This window comes from Lycium ferocissimum, chromosome 1 (genome assembly GCF_029784015.1).
Source record: "Lycium ferocissimum isolate CSIRO_LF1 chromosome 1, AGI_CSIRO_Lferr_CH_V1, whole genome shotgun sequence".
NCBI lineage: Eukaryota > Viridiplantae > Streptophyta > Magnoliopsida > Solanales > Solanaceae > Lycium > Lycium ferocissimum.
Window position 1 is genome coordinate 72,786,818 of NC_081342.1, and position 19,474 is coordinate 72,806,291.

General features: G+C 34.3%; 1 protein-coding gene across 1 annotated transcript; it reads right to left on the bottom strand.

Moving 5' to 3' along the window:
• Nucleotides 1-11,480: 11,480 nt before the first annotated feature.
• On the bottom strand, nt 11,481-16,661 carry LOC132059909 (DET1- and DDB1-associated protein 1). Its single transcript, XM_059452754.1, has 4 exons — nt 16,482-16,661; nt 14,329-14,389; nt 12,291-12,352; nt 11,481-11,829 (listed from the first exon to the last, which is right to left on the bottom strand). The coding sequence occupies exons 1-4, from the start codon at nt 16,563-16,565 to the stop codon at nt 11,755-11,757; spliced, it is 282 nt and encodes a 93-aa protein (XP_059308737.1). The 5' UTR covers nt 16,566-16,661; the 3' UTR covers nt 11,481-11,754.
• Nucleotides 16,662-19,474: the final 2,813 nt, after the last annotated feature.

Sequence of the window (19,474 nt, forward strand, 5' to 3'; positions counted from 1 at the left end):
AAAATCGTACCTTATCTCCAATTTAATATTGCATCTATGATGGTACAGAAAATAATTTGGTTCTATCCAAATTAAATTTGCAACATACATGTAATGGTCTACCTGAATATTTAAGTCTAAATAAAAATACTTAATATGTCACTAACACACCAAAAGATATAAAGAAAATGGGATGTTAGTTATACATTGATGATGTAAAGAAATTTTATATCATTAATGCAATTTAATTCGTTATAGGAGATTATCACTACAAAAAACACTAAAATTAGCTAATGAGAACATTTTCGTCCCTAAACTGCTTAATTCCATTCTAACTATCTGTTTTCGTTGTTATTACGTTGGTAATATGTCCATAGTTAAACTCATCAAAGTCTGACGTTAAAATTAGTTTTTTTTTCTTTTCGTGAGCGATATATTACTCTATTTCTCAAATTATCTTATTAGGTTTGTTATGAAAAAAAAAATATTATACCATATCAGTATACTAAATTTAAACTCGTTTAAAATAGTTACCACTGACTTGTGGGAACGAACAATGAAACTAGTGGTTGTCATCTTCTTGAACACATGTGCTATGTTTTTGCTTAAACATAGAGTTAGAAATTGAATTAATTGGGCCCACACGTTACATGTTGAAGGCCAAGGGTATGTTCAAAAATAGAAAAGAAATGTGATTAATCCATTTTTCATTTAGCTCGTTTGCAAACTCTCTAATAGTTAGAGGATGTCCGGTGGGAGAATCTTTTTGTTCAAATTCTTCTCTACATATCAATCGATCAACTACAAAGGTAATTCACTAAATTCATTATACTACTCATTACTAGATGGATTTATCAAACTTTATCCACTTTTTCTCCAAAATAAATATAATGAAAAATTTTCGATCCAGATTCCTGAAGTAGTTAGGGTCCGTTTGTAATTTTGAGGGGTTTGAATTTGAACCGTTCAAATTCCAGTCAAGTAAGTGCATCTATTTCTTATTGTCGCTTATTTTTTGTGAATAGGTCTGATTAACTCAGATTTTGTATTGGGTCTTAAAATTATTAAGATGTTGCTCATGGCTTAAAGATCCCTGCAAATGTGATATTTCACGACATTATGTCCATTATTACCCCGCGTATAAATAGTGGTGAAATCGAGAATTGTGACAAGACGCTTAATAAAAGTCCAAGTATGTCCCTCATGGAATTCGAACTCATATTTTTCTTATGTTATGGGAATTCAATATATATATATAGCGCTGAAGCGATAAAAACACAGTAATTAACATAGTTCGGATCTATGTGATCCTAGTCCACAGAGAACGATCAACACTTTTATTAATATCAAGGGAGAAAGTAAGTTACAAGATTAAATACTCATATGTTCTATGTTCTGTCCTACTTAATAAATCCTAGCTAGCATGTATTTATACTACTAGGTCTAATCCTTTCCTAGAAAGGATCTAAATCCCAATAACAATCGAAAACCAACAAAGAAAAAAGTTTTCTTTTATTTCTTTCCGCTTTTGAGTAGGAATTGGCTTGAATATCTTCTCAACTTCACAATCTCCACCTTGAGATGAATTTCGAGCTTCCATATGAACGTCATTCTGTCCAATGTCTCTAAGCCTACATGAGCTAACTCCGTGTAGGAAACAAGAGACACTAAACCGAAACCTTGTACATGCTAGTAGCTCTACCTTGCCCGCCGTTCTCCATCCTAACATCAGTTGATGCGAACTCCCGCCAAATTCATACAATGACTGAACTTGACAAGAGGAACCACCTTGGTCAACATATCGCTGCGTTGTCCTTTGTGTCAACCTTCAAGACCTTAATTATGCCTTGTTCAACAACATCACGAATAAAATGGAATAGCCGATATCAATGTGTTTGGTGCGATCATGAAATCTCGATTTTTTATCAAGTGAATAGCACTCGGCTATCACATTTTAGAGTTGGTTCATGTTGAACCCTACTCGGTCGACACCAAACCTTTCAATATATATAGCCTCCTTTCTTTGCCTTCTATACTTTGAGAAATCGCCATATATTCAGCTTCTGTTATGGACAAAGCAACTATAGACTGGAAAGTTGCCTTCTAACTTATGGCACTACCTGCAAGAGTAAAGATATAGCCCGTTGTTGATCTCCTTCTATCAAGATCACCTGCAAAATCAGAATCCACATAACCAAGGACCGAGAAGCCTTCATTTCTCATCCTACAAAAAGTTAGACCAACATTCGAAGAACCTTTAAGATATCTCAATATCCACTTAATTGCTTCCCAATGTTTCTTATCCGGATTAGACATGAATCGACTTACCACACTCACTGCTTGAGCAATATCAGGCCAAGTGCAAACCATAGCATACATAATGCTACCAACTACACTAGAATAAGGAACTTTTGACATGTACTCCACCTCTTCCTTTGATTGTGGTGCCATCAAAGAAGAAAGTCTGAAATGTTGTGCTAACGGTAAAGTAACGAGTTTACATTTATTCATGCCAAACCTCTGAACTACCTTCTCAATATACTTTTTCTGTGAGAGATGTACCTCACCGTTCTTCCTGTGAATCTCCATTCCAAGGATTTTCTTAGCTTCACCTAAATCTTTCATGTCAAACTCCCTTTAGCTTTCTTCAAATCATTTATCTTTGTCATACTATTAGCAACAATAAGCATATCATCAACATATAACAAGTAAATAAATATTTGAATTACCAGATTTACATTCTTGTGATACACGCAGCTATCAAATGCACTTCTCGAGAAACCTTTAGTAATCATGAACGCATCAAATCTCTTGTACCACTGTCGTGGTGACTATTTCAAACCATACAAAGATTTCTTCAACTGACAAACTTGGTCTTTTTTTCCTTCAATAAGGAAACCCTCAGGCTAATTCATGAAGATCACCTCTTCAAGTTCACTATGTAAGAATGCAGTCTTGACATCAAGCTGATGAAGCTTCAAGTCATAATGGGCAACCAAAGCTAGTAACAAATGAATTGAGCTATGCTTCACGACTGGTGAGAAAATCTCATTGTAGTCGATTCCCTCCTTCTGACAAAAGCCCTTAGCAACCAATCTCGCTTTGTATCTAGCATCTTCTACACCCGAAATGCCATCCTTTTTTCTGAAGACCCATTTGCAACCAACAGTTCTCTTCCCCTTTGGTAGACTCACCAAATCCCATGTCTGGTTCTTGTGCAGAGACTCCATCTCTTCGGTCATGGCTAAACGCCATTGATCAGCTTCACCACACATAGTAGCTTCTGTATAGCTTGAGGGTTCCAGATCCTTTATTTCCTCCTCGGCAGTAGCTAATGCATAGGCCACAAGATTAGCTTGCGAAGGCTGAGGATAATATTTTGGATTAGGCTTCAGAGTTCGTTTGTCCCTTCCAGTAGCTTTACTGTATGGTTCACCTTCAAGTACTACTGTGTGAGCTTTTGCATTATCGGACTCCACCTTACTCACTTGATCCTCCTGCTCGGTGAGTTTCACATTTTCCTCTACCGTTTCTGTTGTAAGAACTTTCTGTCCTATAAACTCAATAGAAGTCTTTCCAGGATCAAGCATAGAGGCCTCATCAAAAGTAACATCTCTACTGATTACAAACTTAAGAGGATCTAAACTTCATATTCTATATCCTTTTACCCCTTCAGCATATCCCATAAATAAACCTTTTCAAGCTCTAGGTTCTAGTTTTCCATCACTTACATGATAATATGCGGGACATCCAAAGATTCTTAAGTACGAGTAATCAGACGGTTTACCTGACCATACCTCATTTGGAGTTTTGAAGTCAATCGCCGATGCTGGAGAACGATTAACAACATAACAAGCAGTATTTACTGCTTCCGCCCAGAACTCCTTAGGCACCTTGGCATTAGAGAGCATACATCGTGCTTTCTCAAGAAGAGTGTGGTTCATCCTTTCAGCTACTCCATTCTATTTGTGTTGTATGCCTAACAGTTCTATGTCTCAATACACCATGAATCTTGCAGAAATTGTCAAACTCTTCATTGCAAAACTCCAAGCCATTATCTATTCGAAGAAACTTAATCTTTCAGTCACACTGATTTTCAATTAATGTCTTCCAGTTTTTAAAATTCTCAAAGGCATCACTTTTAGCCTTTAAGAAGTATACCCAAACCTTGCGTGAAAAATCATCAATGAAAGTAAGAAGATACCTCTTTCCACCCTTGGATAGAACCTGAGATGGACCCCATAAATCTGAATGAATGTAGTCAAGTACCCCTTCGGTTTTGTGCTTGCCCATGCTAAAGCTAACCCGTTTCTGCTTTCCAAGGACACAATGCTCACAAAAATCAAGTGTACTAATCTTCTCACCTTTTAAAAGGTTTCGATTGCTCAAAATTGCCAACCCTCTCTTGCTCATGTAACCTAATCTCATATGCCATATCTTAGCCTTATCATCATCTGCTAACTGTGAGGTTGCAGCATTCGCAGTACCTATAATGGTGCTGCCCATAAGTACATAAAGACCACCCTCCAGTTTGGCCTTTAACATGACCAGAGAACCCTTGGTCACCTTGCAGATTCCACCTTCACCCGTATGCTTATATCCGAGCTTATCAAGAGTACCAAGAGAGATCAGATTCTTTTTCATATCAGGAACATGTCAAACATTAGACAATGTTCTTATGATGCCGTCATGACACCATATACGGGCTGAACCAATGCCCGCTATTTGACATACTGCATCGTTACCCATAAGTACAGTCCCACTCATCTGCTCATAGCTAGTAAACCAATCTTTTCTGAAGCACATGTAAAGGTACAAGGTGAATCTAAAATCCACTTGTGTGTCTGAATGTCATATGTTGAAGCAGTTAGCACATAATCTTCTCCAGATGTCTGAGCTACCTGAACCGTAGATGCACTGGCTGTTATTTTATCAATCTTCTTATTCGGGCAATCCCTCTCAAAGTGACCCTTTTGATGACAACCCCAACATTCAGCATCCTTCCTACTCACCCTTTTCCTAGACTTTGACCTAGCAACTGATTTGCCTCTCCCTCTTTGGCTCGATCGACCTCTAACCGTCAAAACTTCACCATGGTTCTTTTTCTCACCATTGTTGATATGGTTTCTTAATTCATCCGAATTCAATGCATGTCTTACCATCTGTAACGTGACCATCTCTTTACTATACATCATTGAATTAACTACGTCTTTGTACGCCGGTGATAATGAAAACAGTAGAGTGCACGCTAGTTCTTCATCTCCCACTTAATATCAGTATGAGCAAGATCCATAGCGAATTTATTAAAAGCATCAAGATGATCCTGTAAAGTTATACCTGTCTCCATCTTGAAGGTGTGTAAACGTTGCCTTAACAACATTCTAGTTGTTACGATTTTCTTCGGTAGAGAGTTTCTTCCACAAGCTCGCTTTTTCTCGTCATCGACTTCACATAACACGCTGTCTAATAAGGATAATTGAATTGAGCTAAATGCATCCATCTCAATCTTCTGCTTCTTGGCCTCTTTCATATTTTCGGGATACGAGTCGTCCAAAGCATAGACTGATCCTTCTCTCCGTAACAACGCCATGATCTTGATCTTCTGGATGTTGAAGTTATTACTTCATCCTTCAAAATTCGTTACCTCAAACTTCATAGATGCCATATTCTCCTCGTCTCCTAGATCTCACGACCTATAGGCTTCTGATACCAATTGTTAGCGCAGAAACGATAAAAACACAGTAATTAACATGGTTCGGATCGATGTGATCCTAGTCCACGAGAAACCGGCGAGTCACTTTTATTAATATCAAGGGAGAAAGTAAGTTACAAGATTGAATACTCTTAGGTTCTATGTTATGTCCTACTTAATAAATCCTAGCTAGCATGTATTTATACTACTAGGTCTAATCCTTTCCTAGAAAGGATCTAAATCCCAATAACACTCGAAAACCAACAAAGAAAAAAAGTTTCCTTTTATTTCTTTCCGCTTTTGAGTAGGAATTGGCTTGAATATCTTCTCAACTTCACACACACACACACATGTATATATATATATATACACGCACAAATTTTATTCAAAAGAGATCCAAATCCCTTGATTGCAAGTGGCTCTGTCACTATGCACAACTATCACCATTGGCCACCATCACACAACCACGACATATTATAAAATTGGCATGCATGTGATCCTGGCGGTGATGGGTTGAAAAACTTGTTTCAAACAATTAAATCACTCTTACAAGTGTTGCATTATTCATATATCTAAACTCATGAAAGGTCATGGTGGAGTGGTAAATACTCCTTCGTTATTAATTAGAGGTCTCTTATTCGAGTTTTGGGTATGAAATCACCTTTATTATGAAATATGTTAACTCCAAAAGTAAGACTTTTCTAGGTGAATTTGAATTAATCAGGCTCCAAAGCGAATATCAAACCAAGCAGATAGCGAAAGAATCTAAAATAAGGACAGCGAAGAATAACTTGTTCCTGAAATCATGCATGCACTATATTTCAGCAAGATCGTAGTGCGTTCCCTATGAAACTTTTTTGCTACGACAAGTATAGGCTTTTGACTTATGTAAATTCAAACAGTGAACTACATGTGGTGGTTGGTTTTTCTCGGTCCACTGGTCTTAAGCAACCATTGGTCGAATCAAATTAAGACTCTCTACTGACAGTATAAAAAATATTTACACCATCAGATTATATAAAATTAATAGTAATTACAGATTACTTTATTTGATAAGAATTGATTAACAATCGATCAACAAGGGTTGTGGTGGAGTGGTAAGTATACCTTCACTCTTAATCAGAAATCTTAGGTCCGAGCTCTAGGTGTGGACAGTGGCGGATTCAGGATTTTCACTCAGGGTATTCGGAAAAATAATTGAACCTAAATATACACTGTAATATATGTTCAGGGTGTTCAAAAGTTAATATATGTACATAAACACATAAAATTTACCCTAAATATACACTGTAATTTTTTGTCCAGGGTGTTCGGGTGAACATCCTGGGCTCTTGGTACATCCGCCCCTGGGTGTGGAGTCACCTTTGTTAGGGAGTGTTTTACCCTCAATGTGAGACTTTCCGATGCGAATTCATATTTAGTCGGGTCCAATATGAATACCGAACACATGATGAGAAGCCAAAAATAAAATAAAAAATTAATTAATAATCTTGAGTAAATGATAACTAAACTACTATAACACATTTAGATCGCACAGACGGTGTTAATAACCGTTTATCGATTAATAATAAATGCTTTGTATTTTGGTGTATGTTAATTTTTCATTCATTTACTGTACTTGAATTAGTTTCGTTTGCTTCTCTATAGTGGTTAATTATATTATCATCAGTATTCCTAGAAATTATGAGAATTTAAATTATATCCACTCAGTGTGCACACGATTTAATTAAGTGAAATTTTTTATTTCTGAAGAATCAAATAGTCTGCTCAAAACTACCATCGTCCAAAGCTCTTACGAAGAAAAATATTTGGTCAATATTCTCATAAATAAACAACGTGAGAACAAATCGATTATTGGTTGAAATGTTTAGTCTATTTTGGTTAAATGCAAGAGGAATATTTGAAGACTACGCAAGTGAGGGAAAAAGTGAAACATGTGATTCATAAGAAAGAAAGGCATTGGTTCGTTCATTGAAGATGAATTGAACTTGTACCAAAAACTGACAAGAAAAAAACAAGTAAAGTAAAATAAGAGGAGATAGTCAAGTTGAATTGCTTGGCTCTCACTTTCTAATATACAAAATTTGACCGCGAAGGGGTGTGATGGGATAGTTGGGATATTTCTCCACCTTTAATTCGGGTTAGAGTTTTGATATAGTATTTTAATGTAAATACAAGGTCAAAAGAATTACGGGGTTCTACTTGGAAAAGTAGGTATATTGCAATCACAATTTGAGTCAACGGTCATTGAAATTCTCACAAAACGAATGAATTCCCTTATTTTGACAACCTAAATATCCTCATTGAATACTTTTCTATAGATAACCCTGTCGTTTGTTTCTCACAAGAAATGTTAAGAATATCTTATTTTCTGCTCCCATGTATAATAGTGTATTTACAGGCACTACAAGAAAGTATAGAAATCGCAACAATTTTTTTTATATTTAGCAACAACTTAGTTTTATTGTTGGCAAATGATTTTTTTGTTGCCAAAAATTTAATTTTGTTGCTATAGTATTAATTATTGTTGCAAAAATTACTTTTGGCAACAAAAAAAAAAGTTGTTCCACGTTGTTGCAATAACAGCCGTTGGGAAAAGTTCATGCAACAAAATATATTTTTTTGTTGCCAAAAGTACTTTTTGCATCGATAATCAATCTATGTCAACAAAAAAAAAAATTTGTTGCCATATATATTTTTTATTGTAGTGAGGCAATCAGTTAGGATATAGTCTAGCACCATTTATTGGTGGACCCGACCTAATATATTTCCAACTCTTTGAAATGGAGAAATTCTTAGTAAGAAGCATCTGGCGAGAGTCTGAATTAGTCGAATCGCTGAGTATCTGATGCTGAATAGTTAAAAGAAGATACACATTTTAGTTTCAACATTGGTTTTCTAGACAGGTCAATATAGATCTATCTAGAAATGCAGCCTTACTTTGTGCTGAAAGTAGACAATCAACCTTTGTAAAATCTCAGTCAGAAATTTAACTATTTTGGGCAATGTTGGACTTATTTTAGCACTGTCTTTAAATAATTCTCGGTCAATTGCTCACTTGATATGTTACTTTCAAGAATTGAGTCTCCATTTCCAGAACCATTCTTTGGTCAAATCCTTCATATGACATGTCACATATTGGGTCTCCACTTCCTGTCATTCTCCTCCAAAAGCCTGCATGTTAAGGAGTCATTTGGTTCCCAGTTCCCACCGTGGGACTTTCGGACATATATTCGAATTTAATCAGGCCCCAATGAAGATACTGATGGGCAATTTGCACGAGTTCCCTTATTCGGGGGTGGTCTTTAATTTTTGCCCTCAAATTCTTGGTCTTTAATTTTTACTTATGTCTTAGGGATTCGGTTTAGAACCTTAAAAAAAAAAAAAAAGGTGCAAGGCAGAGTTTCGTAGCAAAATTAGGCCTATTCGGGCAAAAGTTAGGCCTTAAGACAGAGGTTTGCATTAAGACTAACTTTTGCCCGAATAGGCCTAATTTTGGGCAAATATAAGGCCTTAAGGCAGAGGTTTCGCGAAAGCCTTGCCTTGCGAATTTTTTTTTATTATTATTTTTTTTTTTACTGAGCGGTGGTTCGAACCCAGAACCTCGGGGTATTTTTGATCACTTTTTTAAGCGAAGGCCAAAAATTAAAGACCAGTGCGTTTGAAGATCAATCCACACAAAAAAATGGATACCGAACCGTAAATGGAAAAATCGAAAAAGTAGAAAGGAATGTTATACGGTAAGTAATAATACAAGATAAGGGAATTAATATTTTGTATATATAATTTACCTCACCAGAAAAAAGCAATTAGCGACTGACAACTTCTATCAGCAAATAGCAAAATTTGTTGTTAAATCCTATTTAACGATGAATTAGTAATGAATTATCACAAAAACATGTTAACTATTGGTTATTTGACGATAGATAGTGACGAATACTCTGTAGCTAAATTTTTTTTTTTTTTTGTAGTGTAGCATTTTTGACTTTCAGTACTTTTATCTCCGTATAATTACTGATACACTTACTCATATTTCACATTTTATCCCGAATGAAATAATGTATATATTCATACGTAACTTAATGTGGATATTATTTAACGTCGCCAACCAGACATTGTACTGTTAGTTACGTGGGGATTATTTTTTTTTTTTATGCAATCAAGTAACCGTCTTACGTATTAGTTATGCGAAATTTATTTGTCCTAATATCTCTAACTAAACATCGTATTAATGCTTGTATTAGGATAGATTGCCTACATCACACTCTTGGACTGCGATTCTTCCCCGGACCCTGCTAACGCGGGATGTTTTGTGCATCGAGCTGCCAAACATCTTATTAATTGTTTTATATGCGAAATTTTATGATGAGATTTTATTTCCTAATCCATCCAGCCAAACGATAGATAAGGAAATGTCCAAATACTAGGCAAAGAACAAGACCATATGGTAACCTAAAAAAGAAACTTCAACTAGGATTAATCAAAGCTGGAGCTTATACTTAATTTTTTGTTCAATTTTTAAGGCCACGTTTCTACTCTTGGCTAGCAGACTTGGCCATTATTCAACATGAAGACTAGTCACTAGACAGGAAATTTTTTGATTAAGAAAAATTATAGGAACATATGTGTGTGTGGAAAGGGAAAGGTAGCTTAATTAATTAGCTAATATCATAGGCAAATAGTTCACAGCCAATGGGAAACAGATCAGAAATATTATGCCTCTGATCTTCAAACAAATTGACTGAGTCTTCTTTGAATTGTTGTTCAAAATTAATATATGTTAAATATAATATATTATGCCTAAGTTGGAAATAAATTAAACCCCCCATAGCAAGTTTGACTTGTTACGATCATTTAAAATGTTAGTCGTTATAGGGCGTATACAAATTAAAACTCTGCCGCTCACAATTTGTGGGGCGGTGTTTGAATTGGCATAAAGTTTAAGAAAAAAATATAAAAACTTGTAGTTTAAAATAAGCTATAGACATTTGTGTGCTTATAAATTACTGCATTAAGGATGAAATGAAAAGTTTAGGGTTATAGTACTCCCAAATAAAGAAGTATGACATTTTTTAGGGGCAGATTATAAAGAAAATTATGACACGTAAATTATGATACGGGGATATTCTTTTTATGATGTTCTGTATGGTTTTTAGATAATACATGTACTGAATAGGTTTTATAGCAGTAAAACAAAAAAGAAATTGTTAGGATCATGATTTTGCAATCTATCATGGCGATTAATTTTTTTTTATGTCATCGGAATGTGTAGCTATTCTTCGGGTGCGCTTGTAAGATAAATCCAACTACGATAGGCCACACATGGCGATTAATTAAAAATGGCATGAAATAGAAAACCAGGAGAGTTGAGAATCAATGATATGCATCCAGGCAATAATACTATACTCTTCGAGTATTATGATAGGGGGTCAAATGAATCCCTTTTCGCCTCTAGGTGGAATTCCGATTTCAAAGAGTTTAAATTTTGAATCTGCCTCTAATACATTTACGTATGATTTTCCAGCTTTTATTGTACTTATAAAACACTAATAATGCTAAGTTCTTTTTTTAACCATTTGGTATCCGAAACCCACTGGCCAAGATTTTCACCAGATAAAGTGTGAGGGTTCATTCGAGGCAAAGCATTTCCTGCCAAAAATCACTCTTATCTCCATAGCTCGAACCCCAAACATTTAATGATAGGAAAATGAATCAAAGTACTTCTCCCACATCTAATACCACCTACACAAAGAAAACCTTATACTCTATGCAGATACTATACTATCAATGCTAATGCAGAGAAATCTCATCCAACAACATTTTCGTTGGTGTACATCTCATTTGCTATATGACAATTGCCAAACAAGCTCTTCAGAGTTTTACAACAACATGCATCTGCATCATCACAACAATATTTACAGAACTATGCAGAAAACCAGAAGATTTTAACCCATTTGGAAGGTTAGTCAATCTTCGAAAACCAAGTTGTTACAATCCAGTTTGCAACCGCCACATTTCGCGTTTTCTCATCGCTGCACCTAACCCCCCCCCCCCCCCGGCCCGCTTTCCCCACGGGTAGCATCTTAGGTGGACACCTTAAGATGCTTGGATCCATGCTCGGGTGCCAGATTTTCAGCAGCAGCTCGCTTGGGTCTCAACTGCAAACCAAACAAATTAAAAATCATCAAAGGAATCAGAGACCAAGCCAGGATTTGAACCTTATGGATTCTAAATTCTAGGATACCAACATCAGGTGTTAGAAATTAGGTTCTAATCTAATATTGTAAACATTTATAGTGAATTTCTTAATACAAATACAGGGTTTTGCCGAACTCGTACGCAATAGAACAAATATCACAAAGGATTTAACTTATATACATCGACAATGCCAAAAACTTTTACACTATCAGCTTAGCGTATCGTAACCAGATGTAGCAAGTAACTTCCTTATTTTCCAAGTTACTAAACCTACTTTATATGGATAATTATGTGTAGTTATCTTTTCAGTGAGTGTAAAAATTATATACAGTCAGTATATAGAAGTTAAAACTCTTTCACAAATTGCCGAAATATCTATAGTAGAAACGAGAATGAATGTCGAATAAAAATGGATACTGACCTTCTCTTCAGCACGCTGCTCAAGGTGTCGCAGAAGTATATTTTTGGCTTCTGAACAAATAACTGGAAATTCAAATGCAGGTCAATAAGATATATTTAGTTAGAAACAAGATATGTTGAGTTAGAAAAGGATGATGAAGCAACTAAAAGAAAAAAGAAAAGATTAATGATAAAGCATGGGAAAGTAAACCGTCAACGAACTTGCGCATTCCACATACAGATTTGTACTAATAATACGAACGTACTTTAGATGGCTATTCATAGTTATGATACGACTATACGTACCAAATGTTGCAACCTAAGAGAAATTGCTTTTTCCTTTTTGGTAATGGGATCTTACATATAGTTACTAACAATATCTAACTAAATTAAGATAACGCCCGCTAGCGCTACTGAGAAAGTAATCTTTTTAGTGCATTTGAAAGCAGTCTCATAGTCGAGTATAGAAATGCAGTAACGGAGCAAGATAATAATGTTATCCGAAAGAACTAAACGACGATTTTCTAAAAATTAAAGGAGATGAACCTCTTAAAAAGTGACTTGTCTGTGCAAGTTATATTTCTAAAGGTAGCACCAACAAATCTAACAGGAGAAGAATACTGGGATTGCTTTTATTTAAATTCTTACCAAAAATGTTTGCAATATATCTTAGCACACTTAACACTTCCTCACCACAGTTGATTATCACAAACAGGCACTAAAAATCTCGAGGTCTTATTAAAGTTTGTCGAGATCATATCACTCCAAAACTAATTTGTTGCTTGTTCACTTGCACTTTAGCTTCCACCACCAACCCTCCACCCAAAAAAAAAAAAATTACTGGAGTTTTGAATTAAACATATCCATAGCAGAAAAGGGAAGAGCTGCATTATTTGCTTCAAGGACAGGACCCTACCCTATTCTTGAACCCTCAGACGAGCTATATCCTGCCGGAATTTCCTGGAACCGTTTTAGTAGTAAAAAGCTTATGCACCTAGCTCGTTGGAAGCCATGAGTCTTATAGCCCAAAATGGTAATAGAGGTTTTAGTAGGTCCTTGCTTAATATACTAATCTATTTATAGTCGATCAAACCTTTCACCTGGCTAACACAGAACAAAGCACCTGCCAGGACTCTCTTTGTATCGATGAAAGCCTCAACGCTCGCATTCTAGGGGAACTTTTTTGACTATTTACCTTCATCAAAGCCGGAAGCAAAGGGCGAAAACTCCAAAACTAGTAAATAGAGAGTGCTTGATTCTGCATACACATACAATTCATTGCCAATTGGTCATCCTGATTAATCCATAGTCTATGGTGTTCTACTCATAAGACTTCCTAATAGTATCTCACAGGATCAATTAACTTGATGAACATCCTATCAACCTCCCCAAACATCCAGATCCAGGCTTGATAAACTTGTCAACATCTAGACAACTACTACTCTTGAAAATGTAGGATACCTAATTCAAAAATGAGTTTAACTTTTATACGCCGTCAGTATAAGGAATTCTTTATACTATCAGGTCAGCCTAAGGATATTACAAGCAAGCTTTCTCAGCATGAGAGATCTTTACTCTTGAAATAAGACAGGTTACCTACAACAACAGGTAAAGATAACTTAAATTTTTTACATTTGACGGTGAATATCTCACGCTCTTAAAAGATATCGTACAAAGCATAGGCTTTTGAGGCACAAACTGTTTTGAGGTTGCATCATTTCTACAGTAAGCAAACTGAAATTCAAATTCCTCAAGAGATGATTGGCTTAATTTGCATGAACAACACATAAGGATAAATAGCAGCACTGCAGCAGCAGCAGATTAAGTAATTCCATTCAATTGGTTTTTGTGGGGTGTGTGTGTGTGTGTGTGTGTGGGGGGGGGGGGGGGGGGGGGAGTGTGGGTTAAGTATTCTAGTAAAATATAGATCTAAAAAAACCCAGATACCTAACAAAGACAGAGAATGAGAGCAACTAATAGATAAATGTAAATTATAGTGTCAAAACATGTCTAAGGAGAAAAAGAAAAAAGAAAAAAAAAGAATCCTTTTCTTGATTTACCTTGATTTGGTGGTGGAAGAGTCCGATCATGAGTAGGGCGATAAGTCACAGGTGTCATTCTCTGGAAATAGGAAGAACACAGAATTAGATATATATAAACTTACTAGAATCCTCCAAATTAAGAAAAAAGAAAAAGGAGGATGCACTCCATCTACTAAAAAACCAATATACAAATATTTACCGCCAGGCAACTTCATCATGGAACACTTTTTCTATTGCGAAAAATAATTTTTAAAGAGATTTTTAAGTCCATATGCAGGTTTTTATATCCTTTTGAATATAAAATTGGTTCACTTTACTTATCATGCCATTCAAAGAAACGTACTTCAGGTGAAGAGTGTTTGGTTACAAAGTTACCATACTTTATCATTAGTCACCTTGCATAAGTACAAGTCTATGGCATTCGCTTAATTGGTACGTTAAAAAATTCAGCTTAACAGCAACTCCTTAGGAGAGACATAATGAGTTTCAGTCTATGACTTAGCCACGTAACTTTATCAGCAAACACTCCATTATTTTTACCTTTCTAATTTGTGATAACTACCAGAACGGGGAAAACAAAACGGCAGAGAAAGATGAATTGCTTCGTGAGGCTTGAAATCCGAATGATCAATGGTCAGATCATATTCAAGGAGCCAAGCAGCACAAAGAGAAAAGGTAAGACGGAACTAAAAAACAAAAAGGGAAAAAAGTTGCATCAATTTTTGTATGGTAATACAAGAACCGAGAATGCTTCTTCTTTCCGCTTCTTAGAAGTAATATTTCATAATAACAACCTATAGAAACAAGTATCATCTAGCTTTTTTACAGAGTCGTAGAATATTATGGTTTTGGTTTCTGATTCCTCTCGTACATATTTATCGGTCTGACTTCGGAAGTAAGAGTAACTGACATAGCAGTAACATAAGCAGTGCATACTATTAATCAATGCCATAATAGATCAAAAACTAATACATGGTTATCATTAAGCTGAGTGTACAATGTATTATGGCAGCATATGCCACGTGGCGGACATTGAGTCCACCCCAGCAAAGAGGGATTGTTTATGCAAAGTCACATAAGCAAACAAATCTAACCGAGATACCCCCAAACCATCAAGAAGACGGCTCAGTTCATATAGATCGTGTTCAATTCTTTTTGTTGTTTTATTTTTCCGCTTAATAATGACCAACGTTGTTGCTTGAGGTAATATGATATCTCTACGTGCATTGAGTATTTGCCAATGCCATCTATCTAATAGAAGTTAATGCACCTAATCTAGAATACACTTAATCCAAAATCCGCGTTAAATTACTTATAGCATAACTATTGCTCTTTTACAGATTATGCACCATTATGGCAATCCTAGAGCTCATTAACGAATCAAACATCATTACACATTTACACCAGAAACCAAACAGGCTTAATGCCCTAAATCAGAGTATTCTATGCTAGCTCTAGTAACACGGCGCCACATAAGCATGCAAAAAAACAATCAATCAACTAGATCTCAATCCCAAATTAGCTAGGTTCAGCACTTCAGCCAAATGTTCCAAGAACTCATTTTTTGTGCATAAAACAAACATAGCAAAAAAGGGTCAAACATAAATCAGCAAAAAAAACTGTAAAATTCAAAAAGAAACTGAATTGTGAAAAGGGTGTTCACTAAAATCAATCAAGATTGAAGTTATTAATTTTTTTTAACAAGAAATATACAAAACCTATACACTGATTATGTATATAAGCTAAATTGCTCCAAGAATGCATTTTTTGTACATAAAACAAACATTAGCAAAAATGGTCTTGCATAAATCAGCTAAAAAGACTGTAAAATTCAAATCAAGATTGAATTTTTTAGTTTTTACAAGAAATTGAGAACAAAAAAAAAAATTAAAAGGGTCGAACATAAATCAGCTAAAAATGCTGTAAAATTCAAAAAGAAATTCAATGAGGAAAAGGGTGTTCAGTAAAATAATCAAGATTGAATTTTTTTACTTTTTACAAGAAATTGAGAACACAAAAAAATTAAAAGGGTCGAACAAAAATCAGCTAAAAAAACTGTAAAAAAAATGGGAAAAAGGGTGTTCAGTAAAATAATCAAGATTGAATTTTTTATTTTATTTTTTACAAGAAATTAAGACCAAAAAAAATAAAAAAATGAAAAGGGTACTTACAGAAGGAGGAGAAGGATCAGAAGGACGAAGCTGACTAAAATTATGAGGGTCAAAAGAAGGTAAATCACCTAACATTGACCCCATTGGTATAACACCCAAATTGGGAAGAACAACAATGCCACTTTTTTTAATTATAAGCTACAAATGTATATTGTGATGTTGGCAAAAGCTCCTTATTTTATACTCCCTCTTTGCTCTTTTTTTTTGTTGCTTAAAAGGACATACTACCTTCATCCCAATTTATGTGATACAATCTGATTAGGTACGGAGTTTAAAAAATAAAATTTTTAAAATTTATGACCTAAAATAAGTATAGATATTTGTGTGGCTGTAAATTATTTTATTAAGGGTAAAAGGAAAAAATTTAAGTTAAATTATCTCTAAATATGGAAATAAATCATTTTTTAATAAACTAAAAAGGAAAGTGTATTGCATAAATTGGGACAGAAATAGTATTTGATAGGGTTTTTTTCATTTTTGGCCCCTCAGCAAAGAATTAATTACGGGTGCTAGGCGGGATATATAAAATCTATACATTGATTATGTGTATTTATACTTGATATATATAAACTAGTTTTTAATTACAGTTAATGGTGTTTTTTAACTTAACCAAGTTATTATACAATACGATACATTCTCCAAACAATACAAATGATATTAAATCATGTGCAAAAGATATATCAAACATCGTGTTCATTAATGTATACAATACAACACCATATTGTACATTAATGAACCTCGGAAACAACTTACAAAATGCAGCATAAGTTTTTTGAAACTTGTGGTCTAAAATTTAAATATTTGTGCTAAATCGTATTTGTCTTAAAGGTAAAAGGAGAAATTTTAAGTTAAGTTATATCTAACTATGGAAATGTAATATTCTTTTTTGAACAAATTAAAAAAGAAAGTGTATTAGATAAATTGGGAGAGGAAGTATTTGATAGGTTTTTTTTTTTTTTTTTTTTTCTATTTATGTATTAATAAGGGGTGTGATATACAAAATCTATATATTGATTATGTATATTTATAATTAAATAACCGAAAAGTATTGGACTTAATTATCTCTCTCTCTATATATATATATATTAACTAGTACTTATAAAAATGTAACCATTCTCCTAAAATGATTATTGAAGGCTAACATTTGGGGCATTTGTGACCGTGTTTAACTATAAGGTATGGTTCATGTAAATCAAATAACTTTTGTTGAGACCCTATCCTTATATTAAGAAATCCGCAAAATATTTTGCGATTTTATAAATTAATGGCATTGGACTTAATTATCTCTATTTTTTATATATATTGTTTATGAACTTAAAAGCGTTATAGAAACCCACAAATTTCAAATTTTAAATCTTGCCTCTGAAATTAATAAAATAATTACTCTCTCGATTTCAATTTATGTGATGGTGTTCGGATTTCGAGAATCTAATAAATTATTCTTTGGACAAAAAATCAGCCACTATGGGAACATATAATTTTCTAGGATCATCAAGCAATGTTGTTGTTGTTGTTGTTGATCATCAAGCAATGACCTGTAATAAAGATGTGTGAGTATTTATATTTATCTAGTAGAAGTAGTATTTGTTATAACGTTGATGGTTAGATCAATTTACATTTAACCAACTAAACTTTTTATGACGATGTATGAATCATCAATTTGCATGTAGCAAAAAATGTCTAGCGGGATTTTGCTGTTAAGAGAGATGTCTATCTTGTTACAACGGTAGCTAAGGGTATTTAATTGGATCTTGTTGTTACTTTGAGTGTTTGTCTATGTATTTCGCCTATTTATATTTAAAGAAGGGCAAAGGTGTAAATATACTGCTCAACTTTGTGATTTAGAGGAGATATACCCTTATTACAAAAGTGGTGTATATATACCCTGCCGTTACAAATGGTGCAAATATACTCTTTTCGCTGATGAGAATTTTTTAAAATCATTTAGGTTATTTTTTAATTAAAAAAATGTCACATGACTTTAAAAAAAAGTCTACCTATTTTTTTTAGTAGACATACTTTTCTAAAGCCACATGGTAATTTTTAAATGGGTAGACTTTTAAAGTCATGTGACATTTTTTTTCATTAAAAAAATAACCTAAATGATTTTTTTTTTAAATTCCGTCAACGAAAAGGATATATTTGCACCATTTTGTATAAATGAGTGTATATTTGCACCATTTTATAATAGCAGGGGTATTTATACACTACTTTTGTAACGAGGGATATATCTGCTCTACATCGCAAAGTTAAGGGGTATATTTGCACATTTTCCCTTTAAAGAATTTTATTATTTGAGCCTTCATTGACGAAAAGGCTTAATTATTTTCTTCTACAATGAATTTTCATTTCCAAGTTTTCAATTTTTTATTTCAACTTTTAAGTTCTTGCAGTGTTTTGCCTAACATTTAAGACTTTGAATTAAACTATTCAAATCTTTATATTAGTAAATAAAGTTTTTGACAAAAAGATTCAAGATACCGTATTGCAATAAGATGATTATTGAAACGCTTACGAGTTAAAATTTTGTAACACATAAAAAATTCATTTCAAATTTAAAAAAGAAACAGACATAAAAATAGAAAATGAAAGAAAAAATTTATACCTTATTAATTTTCTAATTTTCGATACGTACCAGAGCTTCTTCGATAAGAAGCAAATCAGCTTTGAGAACCTTCGTATCAGCTTTAAGAGCATCTGCATCAGCTATGAGAACCTTCATATTTTTTCCTAGCATTTTTGAGATGCTCCCTCTCGTTGTTCCAAGACTTCCAACTGGTTCAGCAAGTTTATCATATCCCCAACTGCTGTAAAGGCTTGAAAAGCTATAACCTTCTTTGCAAGCTGTTCTAGCACCTGCTGTTGCTGTTGCTGAATTAGAGTTTGATGCCGTGGAAGATCGAATTCTCCTAGTTCGTCATTGGTGTCAAGACTAACTTAGTTGTTAGTTGGCTGTTGCGTAGCAAGATCCAGCAGATGAGGAGTTGTTCCAC

Coding starts and splice junctions, on each gene's coding strand:
- LOC132059909 (XM_059452754.1), bottom strand. CDS start 16,565: ATGGGGTCAATGTTAGGTGATTTACCTTCTTTTGACCCTCATAATTTT. Junction 14,390..16,481: donor CTGATCCTTCTCCTCCTTCT/GTAAGTACCCTT, acceptor TCCTATTTCCAG/AGAATGACACCTGTGACTTA. Junction 11,830..12,290: donor AGCAGCGTGCTGAAGAGAAG/GTCAGTATCCAT, acceptor TTTGGTTTGCAG/TTGAGACCCAAGCGAGCTGC.